This window comes from Hakea prostrata, chromosome 4 (assembly GCF_041222555.1).
Source record: "Hakea prostrata isolate BN-2017 chromosome 4, UWA_Hpros_2, whole genome shotgun sequence".
Classification (NCBI taxonomy): Eukaryota; Viridiplantae; Streptophyta; class Magnoliopsida; order Proteales; family Proteaceae; genus Hakea; species Hakea prostrata.
The window spans coordinates 48,457,952-48,480,775 of record NC_142603.1 but is presented as its reverse complement, the minus strand read 5'-3'; the positions used below and the strand labels follow the sequence as shown (position 1 = coordinate 48,480,775).

The following is a 22,824-nucleotide window of genomic DNA, read 5'->3' as shown; positions in this document are numbered from 1 at the left end:
GATCATCTGTCTAGCTTTCAATCACCTACGAGATGGAAGGTCGAGATTTCGATCTTGATCATTGGCAGCAGATAATGCGCATTAAATATTTAACATTTAGGTCTTGCCAGTTAAAATGAACACTTATTTCGTGACACGATAATTTTCACCATGTTGTATGTCATCAAGCAATGTAAACGCATGGTGATCATCTACTCTATCCAATAAATATAAGAAGAAAAAAAATGCCAAGAAGGCCTCATGTCATTTATAAACTAGATTAGGGACACATTGGATGACCCAACCACCACAAAGCATTAGATTCTACTTTCACTCATCTATCACCATATTTGATAATACACACTTAGTCTTAACTCTTAAGTATTTACTGTTTATCATTTTCTTGATTTATGAGACACTGTTCTTGGGATAATGTTGTTATTGAATTTGACTTAAGCTTTGAAAATGAATAACCGATCTCAGAGTCAGTCACACTCATTTTTTTTTCTTTGAAAACAATTTATTGAGGCAGTTAGTGGATTCAACCATGGTTCACTTGAAAGGGTCAAATTTGAATGCGACAAAAAACAATAAATATCATTGTCAAGTTGACATGAATTTCGTTCCAATTTATGATAGCTTCAAAATGTTGGTTTTGGGCCCAAATCAGTAATGATGTTTATGGCTTTAACTTTTTTGAGGGAGGTTTTAGGAGATGGGCAATTAGGCATGTTGATCCTTTTTTGCTAAGATTTTGATTTTAGTTTTGTTAATAAATGCATGTTTCTGTTTAAGTGAAGGATAAAAGTTTTGCTTTTGAATGTACCACAAAAAATCTTGTATTTTATGTATGTGTTTCTCTATTTTGCTTCATTTATTTTGTACAAGTTTATGATGTAGTGACACAATAATATACCACAAAGTTTTGTGATGATAATAAAAGATTGGCCCACTTTCAATATGATATAAAAAATACAAGCAAATGGAAGAAATATTTCCACACACATAAAAAGAGAGATTTTATTGAATATCTGAGAGATTTTCAATATGGATGTTTAATCTTGTTACAATTCATTATTATTTTATTTTTTTAAATATCTAAAATTTCTTGATGATTTTTAAGTATTTTTTGTAAATAAATTTTTTTGACATTTCTATCAATTTTATTTAAGTTATAGAGTAAAAGTTGAAATATCCGCGTTCATCATTTACCAATTTCTCTTATTAATGCAATGAGTATCATAACCACAAAATATACTATTGCTCTTTAATTAATAGGGAAATAATAGTGGGGTCACGTTATAGATGTTTTTTGGAATGAGGTTCATCCGGGCCGATTTGCGCACACCACGACTACTCCTATGGACAAAGATTACATTCATTTGAAGACGAAAAAAAACTGCAATAGTTAAAAATCATGTTGCATGGGTTGGAGCAACTTCATTCACTATTCATGATGTGATATTAATTCAAAACTAAAATTTTACATGTAGGTGAATCTCAACATTTTTCATTTGCTTAAAAAAATTGCTATCCAATGCAGACTTGATATATGGTTAAAACAAAAAGAGTCAAAGTTTAACCAAAAAGTTTAGTCACAAAATTCATTCACTATTTATGATGTGATAATAATTCATGAAAAAAACTTTTACTTGTGGGTGGGTCTCACCATTTTTCATTTGCTAAAAAAATTGTTATTCAATGCAAAGGAAAGTCAAAGTTTAACTAAAAAGGTATGTGACCAGGTGTGACATTTTAGCAAATTTTGCAGGTTTGTCAGGCAAAATTCACCAATTTTTCTCATGATTTTTTGTCTCTTTGATAAACCACGACTATGGCAGGAGAGATAGAAGGAGGAGGAGGAGAAGATGTTTCCACTACCGCCGAAGAGATAGAAGATAGAGAAGGAGAAGAAGAGGATCACGCAGCAGCAGATTCGATGATTCTCGTGAAGATTTCGGTCACGGATCTCAAATTCTACAAGATCAAGCCTGTATTTTGCCAGTTGGCCGAAAAATCGACAAATTTCCGGCGATATATGAATATATCGGATTCCGGTTAAAAAATAGTTACGCCCCTACCGAGTCGGCCGAATGTTGACTGTGATTGTGACTAAACATATACGGTTTTTCTTTTTCTTTTTTTGGATTTGACATTCATATTGGCTTTGTTTACACATACTTCAATTAAATCCTTGTTTGATTAAAAAAAAGTACATCTTTTGTGAGTGTGATTCTAGGACATTGAGTGGCAAACTCTAGTTAGACGCATAAAGTCTAAAGAGGTTAGTGGAATCTTCCGTTCACTCTACACCTTTTTCTTCTCCTATTCTATCTCACTTGGACTTGTAGACCGACTGGCATAAAAAATGGCCTCCCGAAAAAAAAAATCACATCCTTACTAATAAATTTTTTGTATAATTTAGACATATGGTAAGATTTCATCTTAGGTCAGAGAATTTGGATTTTTAATTTTATATCACGAAACGTTGGTCTTTTATCAACTGAACCGAACCTTGAGATTCTGAGTTGGTGGATCCTGAGAATAAATACATGTTCAAATGATAGAGGGATAGTTGTGTAATTACGTTTGTTTAAAAATGAGACAAATTTGTCATTATGAGATAAAGGGAAGGCAGTTTCGTACTTTAAAGGACCTTTGAACAGAACAAATAAAAAAAAGGCAACTTGTGACTTTGTGAGACTCTAAGAGGCTTGTTTGGTTGACAGAAACAAAAAGATGATCTCAGAAAAAATTCAAACTTTCGTAACTCTTTGGGTCCCATCTATTAATGGGGAAGACTTTGGAAAATTATGAGCCCATTTCACATCTCATCAAAGAACAATTTTTTGTATTTGTTGATTTGAGAAAAAAAAATTATCCGAAAATTAATTTATATCTGAGAAGTTATTTGTGAAAATTGTTTCTCGAAGTAAAAGTTGGATACGTTAAGCTTAAGTGAAACAATTTTAAAGAGAGTATTCATAGAGTTTAGCATTCTAAACATAAAAACATTACTAAAATCTCCTCATATTATGATAGAATTCTTCTTCCATCTATTGCTTCTTCAATCTTAGGGGTAAGGTAGGGGTGGCTCAATTAATCATTTTCTATCTCCGACGATCAAAGTCGTTTTTCATTTGCTCTATCTCCAGTGAAACTCAAATCCTTGTTTTTGTTAAAGGAATCGCTATTTTTCATATTCTTCATCTCCGATTACTATGATAAAAAGTCTATTGACATTCATTCACAAAAAACATTAGAAATAGTTTTGAATGTTCTTAAAAAAAAAGGTACCATTTTATAATTGTTTTATTAATTTTTTTATGAAAATATTTGGTGAATTATCAAAAGGGTCCTAGAATTGTTATTCTTATCATTTTTTTTTTTTTTTTTTGTTGGCGGGTGGTGGTGTGGCGTTGAGTGTGGATCATCTTTCTGTTAGGGAAGCACTCTATGCTCTCCGATTGTGTTAAAACCACAAATTAAGTGGATTTATAGGTAAAAAATAATATAAATATATATATAAATATATAAATTCATCATCCAAACCCTATGACCTCTTGTAATTTGTGATTAATAACCGTCAGGTAGCTGACTGAGAGCTGATCTAGACTCGTGGGGGTGGGGGTGGGGGTGGTGGTGATGTTAATTTTAAGTTTTTTTTTTTTAGTAACCAAATTAAAGGGTTGTTAGTCATAAAAAGTGAAAGTACTTCTGACTGTACTCTGTACTGCTCCATGCCTTTGGTTTTGTACTAACTGAAGAATCTAGACTTGAATGTGAACTGAAATGGTAAGGTAAGTAGTCGGTGATCGTATATTTTTTGGGAATATCTCGTGATAATTCGGAGTATCATCTCTCCATCGGGGAGCACAAAGTGCTCATCCGACAGCTTTACAACTACACAATACAGTGGAACCTTTAGGTGAAGAAAAAAAATTATTGTTAAAACACAGTGAGTCCCACTATATTGTGTGGTTGTAAAGCCATCAGGCAGCTGAGAGTGCTCCCCTATTGGGAAGATGATCCGGATTCCATTTCTTTTACTTTGTTTCACTCTTTGTTGTATGCTTCCATATTTTAATGAGGGCTTCTCATCACAATCACCACAGTAATCAACCTACCTTTACATTTAATTTCTGATTTTAAATTTATAATTTCAGTCAACTATATCTTATGATTTGGTTTTCTAATTATGCAAATCAATTAGGGAAGGTGGTGGTTGAACGGCTATGTAAATTGCTTGGCTGAACGGTTCTAGAAATCCTACCATTAAATTTGGTGGAATTAAATATGAATCATCCATCATAAACGGTTCAGATTTAATTTGATATATTTAATGGTAGGATTCATTTACACAGCCGTTCAGCCACATTTATGCCAAAAGAGAGAAACAAATGCGCTAACACTGGGCTATTCATATTTAGTGGCCATACAATTTGCTAGATTGATGAAAACAAAATACAGGGAAAATCCCAACAATTTCAGAATTCAAATCCAGCATATACTCTTCATTGTCTATTATGCTGTTTCAATCTTCTCTTTCTAACACTATTAGGAAAAATACCTGACTAAAGAAACAATCCAAACTTTAAATAACATTACCAAGATACAGTTTAACAGCAAGAACATGAATGAACAAGCTAATATGTAGAAAAGACCGAACAAGTGAGAAAATCACCACTTTGACAGCAACAGAAGGCCCCAACCACTTGCCATCGTATGCATCAAAATCACACCACCTGATAGCTTTCTGTGACCAACTGTGTCCGCTGAGAGAACTTTGAAGAAGGACCACCTTTAAGTGGCAATATATTCATGACCTGCAAGATTTTATTTTTCAGTGTTAAGAAAGGCAAAGTTAAAGAATGTTTTACCTCTCACATCTTATGTAGAAGATGGTTATGATCAAACATTCATAACGAGTAGGGACAAAAACACAAAACTTCTATCAATCAGTACTAACACATACGAGCGAGAAATGATATCTTCCACACAAACAAATGGAAGTTAAGAAGCATAGGAAACACAAACTTAAATGTCTGTGCTTAGATAGGGAAGAACTTGAGAGGTTAAGGGCAACATCTACGAAACCCCGTTATCTCAAATGCTCAAAAGCCTAACAACGAAGTTAGACCAGCCCTCTACCTTTAGAAGGGCTCTTCATCAAAATAAAGCAAGGAGAACTGAAAATATCACTTGAAGAACACTCAAGCCTTTTCACATATGTTGCCAAGGGAAATGAACAAATGCTAAAACCAACACCTGGCCTAAAGTCTAAATAACTAGAATTCCTCTGGCAAAGAGTGATGACTGTTACGCCTTCAGATGTTCCCAGGGTGATGAGAGAAACATAACTACCAAAACTTGTCCATTCTAATTTTAAATTTACAGACCTTTAGATCACTGAATGTCTTTGCGGCAGTGAACCTGACCGAAATGGGGAAGAAAATTGACGTATCTGCTGGAGGAACAACAAACTCCATTGACCCACTGGCAAAAATGAACAAATTTCAGACATCAAAGGCCATTATTAATTACTAAAAGGATGGAGCAAAAAAATTGAGAAAAATCTTGTCAACCTGCGGTTGGAGCCATCAATAAGTAGTATGGACCACTCCAATGTGGAATTTCTTGAGTCATACCTGTAAATAGTGTGATATTCTCTCAGTTTAAAATAAAAACAATTCCAGGTAAAGGTGTGGTAAAAATTTCCCCTCCTTGAAACTTATTGTTGTACCTAAATGCTTCAATTCAAATACTTTGTAAGAAAATTTTAAGAGGTAGATTCAAAATGCCCACCTCCACTCCCCATCAATCTGTGTCACAGACGGTGCCTCCCTGAGAGCAGGAAGAGGTACTGATATGACAACATTTTGCAAGTCAAACATCGATGAAGATTCATATTCTATGCTGACATATGTTTCGCTTCCAGATACAGAGGGCCAGCAGTTGACTGTAAAAGAAATTATTCAGGTTAAGCAAATAAAAAGCAGAAAGAAGGTTTTATTATTTATTTATTTATTATTATTTTTTTTTGGGGAGTGGGTGGGTTTGCTATATCAAACAAAGCAATCGTGTAAAAAATCAAAGCTCACTTGTCAGTGGTACAACAGACTCATCCACACTCTGCATTCTCCACTTCAAAAGGCCAACTCCTGTTGCATCACCACCTTGAGCAGTTGGAAAAGGCCTATTAGGATCTTTCAAGCCAAGAATATTTTCACTGGAAAATAACTCTTTGTTGATGTTAGGGTGAGTCTTGAAAACAACGCTGGCGTTTTCCCCAGTTTCAATCTGAACATAAACTCAAGTGTTAATCACTCATAAGCCAAAAGTATGAAGTCATCATATGGTGCAAAACATTATAACAAGAAACAGTCGATCCTATCTGGACAAAGGTTTTAACCAGTGCTAGTCCTTACAAGTTTGTTTCAAACAAAATAATATCAAGAAACAGAAAAAATAACAAACATTAATTTCAAATTCTTAATTATATTCATCTTTTCAGGCTCTGGGTTTTAGTCTTTGATGTTGTTTGTTGTGCTATCTGCATTATACTCGCTCTTCTTTTCATGATCAATTCCTTTGTTTTCAAACCATAAAAAAGGAGAGGGGAAAAAAAAATCCAAGAACACCTTCATTGATAAAGAGCCAAGAACCCAGGAGAGAAGGAGATTCTGACTTTCCATATTGTCAGCCAGCATGCTGCGAAGAGCACTCTAATTGAAGGGTCTCTATCAACCCCACTTAACACTGTCACATGAAGAAAGTAACCTCACCATTAAAAGCACTGCATAATTTCTTATCGTGGTGGAAAAGACATTATGAACTGCATGAAGTATGAACTTCAGTAAGCACTTCTACATTGTCCTGAGGTTCCAAGACCAAGCTTAAAAGACCTCAGCAGTAATCCATAGTTGTCCTATAATACAATTGAGAGATTCTATAGAGGTGTATAAGCATACAAAAACATAGATGCTAAACAAAAAGACTACATCAGTACATTGTCCTCAAAAGAACAAAAAATTCCCAGCTAACTTGAGCTTTAACGACGTAAATGTAAGAAGAGGTTCAGCTCCACTGGGTTGCACTTAAAGGATATCATTCAACGAAAGAACCCATCAGAAAAATGCAACATGCAAAATAGATGCAGTTTATGTTGGGATGAGGAGAAAAAAAGGGGCCATTTTCTGATTTACAACCCTTCTATCAAAGCATCATTTTTTTTTTTTGGCATGATTAAACAATTAAATTAAACACCAAGAAAGTACAAAGGATTCAACGAAAAGGGGGGGGGGGTTGAAACTAGACTTCAAGGAGAAGACCGGAAAGAGAAGCTAAGACCCCAAGAGACAACAATGAGGTTCCTTGGGGTATTATCAACTGGGGGATGGGGGATGGGGGATAGAAAGGAGCCTAGTAGAAACATCAAAACAGATGGCACTCCAAATCATGTCAAAAGAGCGGGATTTGGAAGTCCATCTCCTAAGATTGTATTCCCACCATAAATGATGGATAATGGTACAAAAGACTAGCTTACCAATCTGGTTAAAAATGGAGGGACCTGAAAAGTTTCTCAAAACTGCAAAGCCAAAAGAGCGCCGTGAATAAGGCCGGAAGCTAGGGCTTTTCTCCAAAGGGAATAGAAGAAAAGGCAAGTGAAGAATAGGTGTTTATGTACTCTTAACCATTCCAACAAAGGATGTAGTTGCGGCTAACTAGGATATGCAGCTAATGAGGAAGGGTTGGGTGGGGAAAGCAAGGTTAAGGCATCTCCAAAGGGTGAAAGAGTGGCAGGGGATGTGACCTTTCAACTAAACTAGGGGGGACCAAAAGGGCTAGGGAAAGAGAACGAAGAAGGTTCCAAGCTAAGGATGTAGAGAAAGATTTAGTGGGAGAGAGAAGCCAAATAGTGAGGTCGTGAGAGGAGTCCAAGAGAGTAGGAAGCGAGTCCCAAAATTGTGTGAGACTAGGGTGGGAGAGAGGGGACCAGGTGCCATCAATGATGAAAGCGGAGTAGGGTGGATTTGGGGATGCAGGTCTCATAGACAACATGGGGGCCAAGAACAGTAAAGAGAATACCCATCAGCCATGGATCAAGCAGAAGGAGGTGGTAGAACTAGAGGAAATATGGGGGTAGAGAAGGCAGAGAGAGCATACGGTCTCAACAGGAGAAGCTTCCTCCAAACCCAGGAAGGATTGGAAGGGATAGAGGCAATCCAAAAAGACTCAAATCTAAGAAGATAGAAATAGACCCAATTAACCCAAATGGAATATTGCTTGGAAACAATTTTCCAGATGAGTTCAAGGAGATAGGCTGAATTGACATCTTGGATGCAACGAATACCAAGGTCACCTTTAGATTTTTTACGCCAAATGTTCAAGTAACTAACAAGACGGAGGAAATGTAAGGAGTCCCGACCCTTCCAAAAAGCACAGAAAAGGGATTCCATAGCAAAGGTGGTAAACTTGGGGATAGAAAAAATGCCACACCAGTAGAGGTAAGAAGATTGGAGAAAGAACGAATGGTAGCACTCCACCTGCGATTCTGCGAAAGAAAGGAGCTTCCCCTTCCAAAGTTGGAGCTTATTTCGGATGTGATCAAGCATTTGAGAGCAACGGTGGCGAATAAGTCTACCAAGAATAAGCGGGAGACCTAGGTAGACAATAGGGAAGGAGCCTAGCTTAAAGCCGGTGAGATACAGAAGGGTGGTGCGCACAGAATTAGAGACACAAGAGAGAAAGAGAGTAGATTTATCAAGATTAACCCTAAGGCAAGAGAGGGACTCAAAGAGGCAGAGGGCTAAAAGAATGGAGGAGATGGAGAGATGATCAACTTTGGACAAGATCATTAAGTCATTAGCAAAAACATGATGACTAAGTTTAAGGGATTTGCACTTGGAAATGGGAAAGATGAGGAGTAGGTCGGTTTTGGATTAGAGGATGTGGTAGAGGACCTCTAAGGCCAAAGTAAAAAGGTACGGAGAGAGAGGGCAACCTTGGCGGATGCCTACACGAGAGGGGAAATACCCAACAGGGGACCCATTAGTGAAGATTGAGAAATGGGGAGTGGAGATGCAAATCTCAATTGAATGGATGAAGGAGGGCAAGAATCCCATGGCTGAAAGGATATCATTCACAAAGTCCCAACGAATGGAATCGCAAACTTTATCAAGGTCCAGCTTCAAGAGGATAGCAGGGGAATGGGATGCCTTGTCAAACCCACAAACAATCTCCGCACAAAGGAGGATATTATCCGTAATACGATGACCGAAGATGAAAGCAGATTGATTAACGTTCACAAGGCAAGGCAAAACCTTCTTAAGACGATTCGCTAGGACCTTAGAAATGAATTTGCAGAGGAGGTGTTACACAGAGAGAGGGGGCAAAAATCCGAGAGAGAGGAAGCACCCGGTTTTTTGGGGATGAGGCAAAGGAACGTTTGATTAATGGAAGAAAGTTGAGAAGGATTGGGGAAAAAAGCTATGAATGGCTCGCACAAGGTCATCCTCGAATGAGTCCCAAGAAGTGAGGAAGAAATCCAAACTAAAGCCATCAAGCCCCAAAGCACAACTAGTGCTATGGGAGCGAATGGCAAGGAGGATCTCATCAGGAGAAGGGATGGCAAAGAGAGAAGCAAGGGAGGGAGATCAATAAATTTATTGAGGAGGCCAAGGGGGAGGGGGGAGAGAGAAGGTTGGAGAAGAAGGAAACAACTTCAGCCTTAATACTGGGAGGGTAAGAGATCCAATAACCATCATTGGTAAGAAGAACAGGGATGGTATTGAAGTTTTGGCGAGCTTTAAAAGCTTTCCTCTTAGGAGATGAGGGTGGAGAGCTCCAAGTAAAGGACTTTCTCATTTTCCGCAAAGGAAGAATTGAAGGGATCAACTTGGAGGAGAGACTGGACCCATAGGAGGTTAGAGCTACAAGAGGAGACCCTATAAGAGATATTTCTAAATGCGGAAGAATTCCAAGAACAGAGGCCTTCCTTAGTGTTTTGGACCAAAGCATCTTGTTCCACTTCACATCTTTGTGATGTAGCTTTATGGCCAATTAAACAGGATCTCAAATAAAAATAGCTCTAATATAGGGAAATAGGGCTAGGGTTACCCCAAAATTGATTGGGATGTTAGGGATCTGCATGAAATAGGTGTTGTTACGAGTTGTTATGGGTTTGATGTGTAACCATATGGGTTGGTGGAAGATGCCTAAGAATGTGAGGGGTTGATTGTATCAAGACCCAAGATTATTGTAGGGTTCAGATGATTAGGTTCATGAGATGGGGATATTTCAATTAGGGTTTGGAAGGTTTCTTGAATCAATTAGGATTTTAGGGTTCTGGTTCAGAGTACCAAGAATTAAGTTGTAGCAGTTGGATTTAGATGAAATTCGGATAGTACATGGTGTAGCATGCCATTAGAAGAGATTTTTCAAACTTTACACACCTTGTTCACTAATGATGTTTGCTGAAGGATCATAATGCAGTTTCAACTTACATAACAACATAAGGGCTTCAAAAACAACATTAGTTTTTCCAAAATTGCAGGGTTCGGGAACCAAGCACACTAGAGATTTTAGATATCTCAGCAATGACAATTCAGCCTCAGACCAAAAGCAAGTCAAATGGTCCACTAGACTACAGGAATAGTTCACACAAGATTCAACAAATTACCAAGGTTAGATTGGAAGATATTATTGACCATCAAACTTGAACAAGGAAACATAAATAGAACAAAATCCAACATTAGTGTGCTGGTATAATCAGGAAACAGGGTGTGATCTAGTTCCAACAATGATCACTGACTAAGCCAGAATTAATATAAGACTACAAATCCAAGGTAAGAGACCCAAATATGTTGTTCAAGCTCCAAATAACTCCAGTAGAAAAAACCCCAGGTTCAGGTCTAGACAGCCAAAATTTGAGAATAGCATACAGGATTAAATTAGGAAAGGCTAATGGTGAGGTAACAGAAAGATGGCATGGAGAGATGGATAGATGGATTGTATGAAGGAGGGAAGGAATAACAGCAGTCTTAATAGCACACCAGGGTTTATGAATGGATGAAGGGGTAAATGTTAAAAAAAATGCAGCTAACTAATGAACTTACAGACCAGTGGCAAGACTAATTCAATTGGGAGAATCAGCATTAAATGTCCAGGAGTCAATTGTCTGAAGAATCTGCAACAAGCTCTCAGTTTTCTTTTACAGTAGCAGCAGGAACATGAGTTGATTGGAAAAAAACAGCAGCAGATGCTTTCACATGAATCATACCTACAGTCACAGACATGGTGCTCAAGTGCAATTGGATTCGAGAGAAGAAGAGAAAAGAAGTGAACGGAAAGGCTATCTCAGCCCTGGGTCTCTCACCCACAACTATCTCAGCTGCTGAACATGGATTACTCAATAAACACCAGAAACATAGCCTGCGATTCAGCCTTTTTTAGAAGTCTAATCTTTTATTTAGAAGCCTTTTTTTGTATGTAGATTACAAACATCCGGTCATAAATTGTTCAACAAAGACACAGACATGCTGGATCAAGAAACAGAAGAAAGCAGAATAACAACAGTACCTAACGAGGTGCAGGCTACATGAGAGCATCCTATGCTGATTAAGCTCTATTAAAAGGACATCTAACAGCCCTGGTGATCCAGTTATGATTGTTTGATTGGGTCAACAAAGGCCTAAAGGGACCTCATTTTAGCCCATGGTTGGGTTTTATAGGACTTCAGTTTCTTATTTTTGTGTAATATTGAAAAGATGAGCCCCATAAGCCCATCAAATGTGGGTAAATATTAGTACATGGGAGAATGGAACAGTAATTAGGGATATTTTAACTTCTATTCAGTCCTTAGGTCTTATTTTGGATTTCAATCTTAAACATGATTTCAAAATGAATCCTGGTTGGAACCAAGATTTAGTTTGAGTTGTAGTTCTATTTTGATTCCTTAAGAGTAAGCAGGAGGCCTTTTAGGAGTTTAATTAGATTTTAAATCTTCCCCCATCAATTAGTGATGAACTGACTCTGCGTAAAGAATATGAATATATTTTTAAGAGTTCTAATGTGGTTGAGAAAGGCATATAAGTTTGATATCCAAACCTGATTTCCTCTCTTTTCTTTTCTTCCTCCCATGAACATCTTCAACGACTCAAGTTACTGCTCAAGAAGATCTTCAACAACGGGGAGGTTTTTTTGGGGTGAATATAAACAACAGAAGTCGAATCAACCCAAAACCTAATTCTTCTTCTTCTAATTCTCTAAACCATAACCCTAGATTCTTTACCCCAATCTCTGGAAGCCAACTACAAACCCTAGAACCTACAGAGCCACAGACCAATCCAACTTCAAACACAACCATAATTGGATCAAATTACCCTAACAACCCCAGGGCCACGAGGACTCGACCTAAGTTTCATACTATTCTGACCATTAGAAACACCCTAGACTCCCTCATCTTCTTCTTTTCTGCAACCCACAAAAGGCCGTACCCAGTATACAAAGCTCCAGCATTAAGCAGGTCTGGGGAGGCTCAGATGTACACAGCCTTATCCTTGCTTCCCAAGACCTGGAAACCAAAGCCTAATTTGCTGATATTCTAATTTTAGAAAAGTTCCTCCATCAAGGTATCACCAAACCTTCACAGACAAACTCCCCTACAATAACATAACCTAACCCTACCATCGAACTCTAGCATCTATACAGCCCTAGTTTTTTACCTAAAACCATTTTTTAGAACTGCCCAAGTTCACGAACTCATCCCAGACCCTGTCTATTGGCTCCTTGTTGGATCCTTTCCAATCTAGAACCACATCATTGCGAAACAGTGAAGCAAATAAATAACAAATTAAATTCCAAAATAGATTCCACAACTGGTTCTTCAGGGCCCAGAATGACTAGAAACCTGAGTTGCAAACCAGTGAAATCAGCTAAATATGGCCCAAAACAGAACCAAAAGCTAATGTTATGGTTTGAAATTCTCCCTGCAGGAGTGGTATTGGTAACTTGGGTCTGCATCAGATTGCAAAGCTGCACCAGTTTTGAACTAAACCAGGCAAGGAGCATGGTCGATGAGGATCTAGGATCTGACCGTTCTTCCATAGGGCGAGGTTGTCTTTTTTGATACTTCTGTATGGATTTCCTCATATATTTGTTGAGAGGATTGCCACTCCTCTTATTTAGCTTCATCATACGTAGACCCTGCTGTTCAAGTATACTGTTAAATACCCTACAGTCCAAGAAACCTAAAAATATAAACATACTATATAATTTGTGATGGACGCTTTGTCTGTGATTCTGTGATGAGGACTTCCCAAGGATGATGGTTCCAAAGTCTTCAAGAATATGAAATTCAGTTGAAGACAACAAGCTATCCTTGGATTCTACAACAACCCAACATTTCACTGTAAGCAGGTGGAATAGTAGAATAAAGTGGATAGAAAATTTACCTGGACTTGAATAAATGCATCCTCCTGCTTAAGAATCTGGAGAGAAAGAGTGCCTTGAACATCAAAGTTACTGACCCCACCATCTCGCTTCAGTGTCACATTAAGCTTCTCTTCAACAGTCAATGTGATGGGATCAGTTGGTGGTGGAGCAGCTGATCTGACTTGACTAGCAGTTGGTTGCACGTCCTCAACAATCACTTCACCTTCAGCTTTAAGAGATTCCAAGAATTGGTTTGTCCTCTGTGTTTTACCAAGCTTCATACCAAGCCCTTTAGGAGGAGCAGTGGCAGATGCAGAGGGACGACCTGATAACATAAGAGGAAGTTCTTAGAAAATTCCACCAGAGAAAGAAGGATCATCTTCTTTAGACATGGAGCCAAACAATTCATATTGATATTATATAGCTACAACAGTATGGACTTTATGCAGGCAAATAGGCACAAACCTCTGGACTTGCTAGAAAAGGTTTCCACTTCAGTACCCAAACCACCTCCAAAACCACTTCCACTACTAGATATGCTCATTTCAGCAAAGCTATTCTCAATTCTTCCTGAACCTGCCGATTGGAGAGACATATAACCCCCCTTTTCACTTCTAGTCCTATCAATCTGCAGAGCACACAAGCATAAATATGCAAGAAAATAGCTTGAAATTTGACACCCTAAAAAGGTAATGAACAAGAAAATAAGCAATGCAGAATAAACAATAAGTAACCTCAGAAACTAGACCTACAGAAATTTGTAATACCTTGCTTTTGTCAATCTCACTAGCTTTACGCTTCATGATGTCCTTGGTTTCATTGATCTTGTTCTGCATCACCAGTCTGTGCAATCTCTCTTCGTGACTGTCCATCTCACAGTACTGCTTTACCTGAGCAACAGTTACATTTTCTCTGTGTCCAAGGGAGATTACTTCATCAAAAGCAAAAATCAGCTCAAAAGCTGCCTTGCAAATACCCTCCTCTTCTAGAGATGGAGAATATTCAGGTACCTGAATATGGTTAAGGACCAACTATATAACTTTAAGGGTTGCATCTTTTGAAAACATACATCTAGGTATATATCACTGATCTGTAGAAAGTTAGCATGCTTCGGTAAAATTTTGAAAATGAAAGTCTAACTTGATGGCCATCTAAATCTTCAATGGATCAGCTTGATAAATGAAAGTTTAACGCCGAATCCAAAGCCACAACAGGTTTATTAGACTTTAAACACTCAGAATTCCCAACCACCTTGGACTTAATGTACCAATGATCCTTAGGGTTTGGACTTGAAGCACCAAAAACCCTAAGTCTGGTGGACTTGACACACCAGAACAGATCTCAAATTGCATAAACTAACTTACCTATACTCTTCCCTCAAAGGTGGTAGATAGAATGTCTAATCAGCGTTACAACTCATAAAAGAAATAGGAAATAAAATCCTAAAAAATAGATCTTGAATTACTACTTAAAATAGTACTCCTACTAAGCTTAGGACTTGGACATGTAAAGAAAAAATAAAACATAAGAAAAGTGCTTGCTGGCCTTGAAACATTAGATCAGGATCACATTAATTGACCACTTGAACCAATTAATAAACTATTTTCGTACTTAGCATAGACACTCAAATTTCAGTCTCATAAAATTGGACCATGACCACAGAAACCTACAAGACAAAGGCCCAAACACCCTATCTGTCAACCCTAGGTTGGTTTCAGAGGAAACTAGTCCAACTTGGTGCTGGATCTGCGTCACTTATAATTCAGGCAAATAAATTACATGCTATATTTCTACCACTGCATCTCAAGTCATTCACCTTTCACATTAACAATGCACCACTATATTTAACAGAAGACACTTCATAATTATATTTATGAGACAACAACAATATGAAATAGTTCATGAGAGTGAATATCCAGCTGTTAATGGGAGTCCAATCAATTGCAAAGCACTAGAAAGCCGTATTGACCTAGCAATTATTGCATTTATTTTCTTATCATTAATGTGGGAAATGAACAATTTAACTATGACCCGTGTAAGTATTTAAGACCAGAGGCCATAAGAAACAAAAATGAAAACGATTAATCATAGACCAACATAAAAAAGGTTCCAAGTTCAGAAAGCAGTTAATCATAGACCAAATAAATAAATAAAATAATAAAAAGGATACAAGTTTAGAAAGCAGCCTCAATGTCTCCAAATCTTCAAGAATGTTGCTCTGCTTGTTTGTGACAAGCAACAAATACAGAGCTTCAATTGGCTGGTACACGTAACGAACATTCTCCGTCTCAACATATGTATGCTGTCTTCCTGTGCCAACCAACTTGGGAAAAGCTGCAAGTAATCCCTCAATCCTTATACGAGACATGTCCACAAACTGCCTTGAAACCAGTGCTGCAAGGAAATGTTCACAGATCATCATGGATGCAACTCCTATGGCATGAAAATATCATTATTGTGGTGATAAAATTCAAGACATTACAAATACAGCAGCAGCCCAAAAGCATATTACTAGGATCAGCACAAGGAATCAGCATCAAATGGAATGAGTCAATCCAATTAAAAAGAGCACCCAGTGCATGAGGCTCCTCTGCCCTGCAATAGGCACAAATTAACCATTTGAGCTAACTAATTAGTCAATTCAATCTCAACTTAGATATAAAATCTTTTTTCCCCCCTCCTTGCACAATATGAATCATCAAAACTAAAGAGCATCCTAGTGCACAAGGCTCTTGCTACTGCACTATCGGGAAGGGACAAATGTTCAGAGCCTTATCCCTGGTTTGCAGGAGAGGCTGTTTCCAAGTTTTGAATCGACGGCTAACAGGTTTAAATATTACAACTCAACCATTAGGTAAAGGCTCACCCTCTAAAATAGTTTAACATAGGCCTAACACCACCTTTTCATCTCAACAAGTTCTCTCTTACTGGACACTAAAGTTAAACTTTACTAAAGAAAGCAAACAAAAGACCAGACATCTCCATAAAACCCCTAAGCTTGATCTCCATAACAGTTACCACGGGGAAAAAAACAAAGTTGTACTGGTGCACAAGCCTCCAGGCACTGCAGGGCATAGGGAAGGTCATGTTATGCAGTGCTACCACTCCTTTCACAGCCAGGCTGTTTCCAGTATCTCCAGGAGATGTATAACATGTGAAATTTTCAATAAGCAACACTCCTGCAGTAATTAAGAATAACAGTAACATCGGGCACCAAAATTTTCAAAACCTAACAAGCAAGAAGCCCTCAAATAGAGACGGTAACTTCAAGGATTTATTTAAAAAACAAAAACAAAAACAAAAATGATTCAAGAAATTTCTGAGGATTGTAATAACAATGATAAATGCCATGATCCTCATAGATGGCCATTACCAGGAAGGGGAAAAACATATAAACAATAAGAAGAAGAAAAAAATCCACAGCCCTTATTTGTTTGCATTGGTAATAGAAGATTCAAACAAGGACATCCAAGATGAGTTTCCTTCCGTTTTATTTTTGTTGATGACATTCTTCTGGTGGATGAAGCAAAAGCTGGGATTAACTCTAAGTTGGAGGTATGGAGATTAACCTCAAAATCAAGAGGTGTTAGAATAAATAGAACAAAGATTCTAGGTAGATATGTCATGGAATATATGGGCATAACTGCAATCACATTAAGATGGATAACGAGATAAAGTGCAGAGGCATAACCAGAATGGTTCGACCAGTGAACAACTTCAACACATAAAGCAAAATTGTAAAGCATAGTTGTATGAGCAGCTATGACATACGGAGACAGATGTTGAGAGGCTAAGAAGCCATATAAATAAAGTGTAGGGAGACAAGGATATTACAGTGGTATACTAGCTACCTACAAGGCAAATATTGGGTGGTGATAAACTAGAGCAGCAGAGATGAGGATGTTCAAATGGACATGTGGCAAAACCATTAAGGATATAAGGATGACAGGCCAACCTGATTTGGGAGTTGCTCCGAGAATGATGTGATTGACGGAGGTTGAGAGGTAACAAGAAGAACCTGACCAGCTTCATTCCAACCATCCCCTCCCTGCCCCCACCCCAACCCTAAAAAAAACCACCACCTTTCGAATCAAACCTGAATTTTTGAGAAATAATTTCGAGAATCTTGTGGGCCCATTCAGGCCTTAGCATGTTACAATCAAGATGGAGCTTAATTTATGGAAGGCTTGACAGGTTTTGTCAGTCCCAGCTTCCCAGCAAGCTGTTGCCTAGAGAGATTTCAGGGTAGTTACTTCCATGCTTTGAGAAAATTGGAAGACAGAGGACTGCTACACTATTCTGCTTAGTTCAATAATTCTATTAGTATTCCTCCCCCTTTCTTTCCTCTAGCTACAACAGTCCTCATCTATACCTATAGATATAACCAGCATGAAGAAGTGATTTCATTCAAATTGAAGGAAACCAAAGAGCTAGGGGAAGCCTTGTAATGATCCTAGATAAAGAAATGAGGAAAGACATGCATAGTTTACGCCTTGTGTCCGTATGATCAGAAATATAACCAACCAAAGAGCAAGGATCCATGTAGCCAACCTCCTTTTGTTGGGATAAAGCTCAGTTGTTGTATTCGTTGTAGAAAAAATCAACAGTAATCGTGCATATTAAAATGCCAAAATAAATTAAAAGCTTCTAGTGTAACATATTAAATCCAGGTATTGCAATACACCGCCTTTGCAATACACCGCCTTTCTGGCAACAAACTCACCTTTTCCGGACTTACTTATGACAGAAGCTGCAAGAACCACCTATTCACAAAACACAACAGAAAATGTTAAACATAACTACCCCAATAAAAACAAATTTAGAAAAAATTCTCATAAGCAAATGTAAAATGTAGGAAGAGAAATAGTCAAACAGAAATGCCAAGAGTAATTATCAAAATAAGAACAGCACCAAGAGCTCACCCCTTTACTAGAAAATTGGTTTTATTAAAAGTATTAATTGAAGATAATTGATTAACTTGCTCTGGCGGCAAAGTCAACTAACCTGGATGATTCAAGGGTATAAGAAGTAAATTCAAAGGACCACACATTCCAATGGAACAAGAAATTCATCACAATTAATATATTATCTCCACCAATTGTGTCCTATTCAAGGGTAAAGAGTTTGGCACTAACCAAGGTTTTGACAAGCCAGTAACTGAAATTTAATAAAAACTTGGAATTGTTTGGGTAAGGCTACACAAGTGATGTGCTGGTCAAAAGTACCAAAACTGGCTTGGTTGAAATTGGCCAAAACTTGGTATTAGATGATCAAAACTATTGAAAATTTTGAAATATTGTCGAAATTAGTTGAAACCAATCAATTTAACATTGTGTTTTTTGAAACTTCCTAAGGTTTCATGTTCGTATCCTGCAGAAATGAGACTTGTTTCCATGGCCCTAGTACAATGCATTTGTGCATCAAGAAGTTCATAAAGCATCAATTGGCAAAATAAATGAGGAAATAGATATAGTGAATATTACCATTTTGACCCTTATCAAATCAAACAGTTGGCAACAATAGGTGAGCAGCACTCAGGCTGGTTCAGAAACAAAAAAGTCAGCTTACTGGGACTCCTACAAAAACAAATGTTAAGTCATCAATCAGCCATGGAATAACAAAAAAATATTACTTTGTCACCTAGATAATAAGCCTACACATCTAGCATTATCTAGATTCACTATCACTACCGAATAATGTACGTAAGAAACAACCTATAGTAAAACAAGTAAAACATGCTACATCTTAAAGAGAAGAATTGGGCCATAGTAGATGCATACAATGCCAGGATACAAAATGTCTTCTGTTCAGACTGATAGAAACCATCCAAAAGCAGATAACAGGAGAAACAAATCAAAGATTTCATCAAATCTCATGACCTACACCATCATTTTTCCTCTATTGCCCAAGGCTTCCACCATTGTGGGGTCTGGGGAAGGTTATAATGTACATAGTGTTACCTTTGAATTATTGTCCATTAATTAAACAGACTAATCAATGTATTTCAGTAATTAAAGGCACCTGAGTTCCCTTACCCCACTTCACATAAACACTCCCTCCTAAGCACAACTCAACCCCCCCCCCCCCCAAAAAAAAATTAATAATAATAATATAATAATTATAATAATAATAATAATTGTACCAAAATTTGTGCAAGGGTCCTGATCAATCAGCCACTTAAAAGGCAGGTTTCTTATCCGCCACAGTCCTTAGAAGAGTTCTTCATTAATTCATAAATTTTTCACTAAAATGTTCTTTGCATACCTAAGAACCTGAGCTTAATGAAAAACCTGCCCTGGTCCTCATAAAGTAGACTGAAAATCCAAACCCCTTTAAGGGCACTAGAAAGAAAAGTCAACCAATAGAATATGCACACCTTTGATGCAGTAGCATGGTAATACAAATAGAGAAGAACTAATCCTTCCATTTCCCATACAAGCTATAGAGACAATTGATTTAATAATCCCCATCATGTCCATTGTAGGCTATGTCCCTTTCCTCCTTGTAGTGACTTGCATTTTTTACATTGAACCATAAATACTAGAATACTAAAACGACAAAGGCTTCCTTCGACAATTTGATACAAACCGTACATGTTGGCTTTCAAAGCATAAAGGATAAGAAATAACATGATACTCAAAGATTGCAGGAGGGTAGTATAAGATGAGATTCCCAGTAAAACACTGACAATGAAAACATTTCAGCACATATTGCAATTATTAGGGTGCATTATTATCACTTGCAATCGGGCAGCAATGGACTCACGTTCTGAGACATTACCTGAATCTCTGACTGTGGGTCTCAAGGCACTTATCCTAACTCCTAAAAGCCTAGTCACGAAAGTCTCTCAAACTCTCGGATGAAACACCTCGAATTGAATGGAAACTCAGGTTGGTCGATAGAAAGTAGGGGAAAGGACTACCATGGAGAAACACCCACATAATATCATTCTAGCTTAGCTTGCTGGAGGACTAAGGAAGTTCAGGTCTTATACTGTGCTGTAAGGCAGTCTCTTAATATTGATTGGAACCGATACTAAACGGAACCATACCTTAGATCTACGCACCTATGAATCTGATACTACAAATACTACAGTTCGTATGTAGAATCCAGATCCAATAAACCATGAACAGACAAATAAGCAAACGAGATTGATAGATCCATCACAACTACGATATTGAAACAACGGAGTTACAACTGATCAAATGAAAAAAAAAAAAAAAATTTGAGAAGAATGAAGAAGTAACTCAATTTGAAAATAATGTTAGGTAAATTGCAGAAGATCAACGATTACTCAGTACATTGATTGATTACTGAAAATGGAATTTAACTCTAGTACCTGACTAGATCGAGATTCAAGAGTCGAGTCCAACGTTTCAATTCCGTTCTTGAGCTTCAGTGATTGCCAGAGCCCGTGATCGAGGAAAAGCGTCAAGCCGAGAAGGTTGCTAGGCAGAGCTGTTCATGGCAATTCCACATCTGGAGTGCTGAAAACCTGTAAGAACGCGGGACGAATCGGTTAGTTGCTAGCAGGAAAAATAGACAAACAGCGATAAAGGTGAACCGCTGAGTCGCGGCGGGTTAACCGGGCTATCTTCCTTCGTTCCAACCGGACTGATATCCACTGAATTTTTTACAAGGAAATGGATGGATGTTTTAATTGAGGTCATTTTTCTACCCAAAAAAAAATATTTGAGGTCATTTTTATTTATTTTTTGGGTAGAATTGTGGTCAATTTACAAGTCATTTTAATCACAACTCATTAATGTGATTTGTAATTGGACTTCAACCCTTTAATGTGATGATAAAATTCTCGTTCCAACATCTCTTACTTAAGAAAAAAATCGTTTGCAGTACAGATCTTATGTAGTGAAGTTTCTTAAGATGCCACATGTAAAATATTGATCGTACATAGAATTTTCTAAGCCACATTCCACTAAATTAGAACTGTTTTTCCTTAGATTTTCCTTTTTCTGCCCGATGACTTAATGAAAAACCTAAAATTGTGTAAACTCCTTCATATCTATGATAGGTGTCTTTGGTATTCTAATCCGGCTTAGCTTTTGAGGTTACCATAGCACTAGAACAATTGTTGAAGAAGGCATTTATACCTTTAACCGGATTTAGAAGCTGAATATCGTCGTGTGGAACGAACTTCTTGATATTGACCTAGGCAAGAGGTAGTGGGTGGTAGCGTCCGACAATTGGAAGAAAGGACGCATTGGCAATGTAGAAGATAAACCCGAGAAAACAGGTCTGATTTAGTGGAATGTGACTCAGAAAATTCCAACCATATGATCAATGATTTACACGTGGCACCTTAAGAAGCTACACCGTTGTGCACCACAGAAGATCTGCATTGCAGGCGGTTTTTTTCCCTCGTACACAAAATCGAGATTTGGTCCGGTTTGGATCGGTAAGATAAATGACAAACCAAAAACAAAAGGGTTTTCTTACCCCCCACCCCCCCCCCCCCCCCCCCCCCCCCCCCCCCCCCCCCCCCCCCCCCCCCCCCCCCCCCCCCCCCCCCCCCCCCCCCCCCCCCCCCCCCCCCCCCCCCCCCCCCCCTCCCCCCCCCCCGGGTCAAGTATATAATTGATCAAACCAAAAACAATAACCTAAACTAACGTTTAATTTGCTCGTTTGATTCGGTTTTTCTATAAATATTTTAAATTGAAACCCATCAAAGTAAAAAAAATTATATACCCTTTTGAAGTAAATTTTTTTAAGTGTAGTAGATTAATGAACTTTTTTCGAAGTATAGCCATGTGGTTAAGGCAATATAATAAAGTCACAAACATTAGAGGTAAATTTAAAAATTACGACATTATCTAATCATGACTAGACTGAATTTGCTAACGGAGTTTATCATTGTATAAATTTAACAGACATTTTAGGAGTCACCAATAAAAAATAAAAAATAAATTATTAAAAAAATATATTTTAACTATTTATTAATGTTCCTTGTATAAATTTACAGACATTTTAGGAGTTACCAATAAAAAAAATAAAAATTTTTATTAAAAAGATATATTTTAACTATTTATTAATGTCCTTGAAATTTTTCTGCAGATACTGTTCTGCACATTGTCACTGGCCACCCAAGTTAATGTGTGATCCATGTGAACATAATCACACTGTTCTCTTGCACATTTAAAGGGATACAAACTGTCTAAATTACATGGAATCAGCTTACACGAATGCTTACCTTCTAATCGGCTCTATTTTACGTCATCTAAGAGGAACTCCCTATAATTTCTTTTGAGCTGCATTTGTTTGCAAAGGTGGGGTGGAAAAAAAAAACAGGGGAACCCCATATGTAATAGGGTGAGGCCCGCGAGGGAGAAGAAAACGAAAGAATGAATTTTGTGGAAGAAAAAAAATTAAATATGAGTCTTACTTTGTTATTTT

At 37.6% G+C, this 22,824-nt stretch overlaps 1 protein-coding gene across 1 annotated transcript; it reads right to left on the bottom strand.

The window, feature by feature from the left end:
* Positions 1–4,404: 4,404 nt before the first annotated feature.
* Positions 4,405–20,974, bottom strand: LOC149019268 (coatomer subunit delta-1-like). Its single transcript, XM_089153299.1, has 12 exons — positions 20,753–20,974; positions 18,897–18,989; positions 18,137–18,176; positions 15,584–15,807; positions 14,181–14,423; positions 13,879–14,041; positions 13,434–13,738; positions 6,081–6,279; positions 5,785–5,938; positions 5,565–5,627; positions 5,379–5,475; positions 4,405–4,805 (listed from the first exon to the last, which is right to left on the bottom strand). Exons 2-12 carry the CDS (start codon positions 18,897–18,899, stop codon positions 4,716–4,718), a joined length of 1,581 nt encoding a protein of 526 aa, XP_089009425.1. The 5' UTR covers positions 18,900–18,989; positions 20,753–20,974; the 3' UTR covers positions 4,405–4,715.
* Between the last annotated feature and the right edge of the window lie 1,850 nt (positions 20,975–22,824).

Coding starts and splice junctions, on each gene's coding strand:
- LOC149019268 (XM_089153299.1), bottom strand. Junction 14,042..14,180: donor GTGAGATTGACAAAAGCAAG/GTATTACAAATT, acceptor TGTGCTCTGCAG/ATTGATAGGACTAGAAGTGA. Junction 6,280..13,433: donor ATGCATTTATTCAAGTCCAG/GTAAATTTTCTA, acceptor GTTTATGTTCAG/ATTGAAACTGGGGAAAACGC.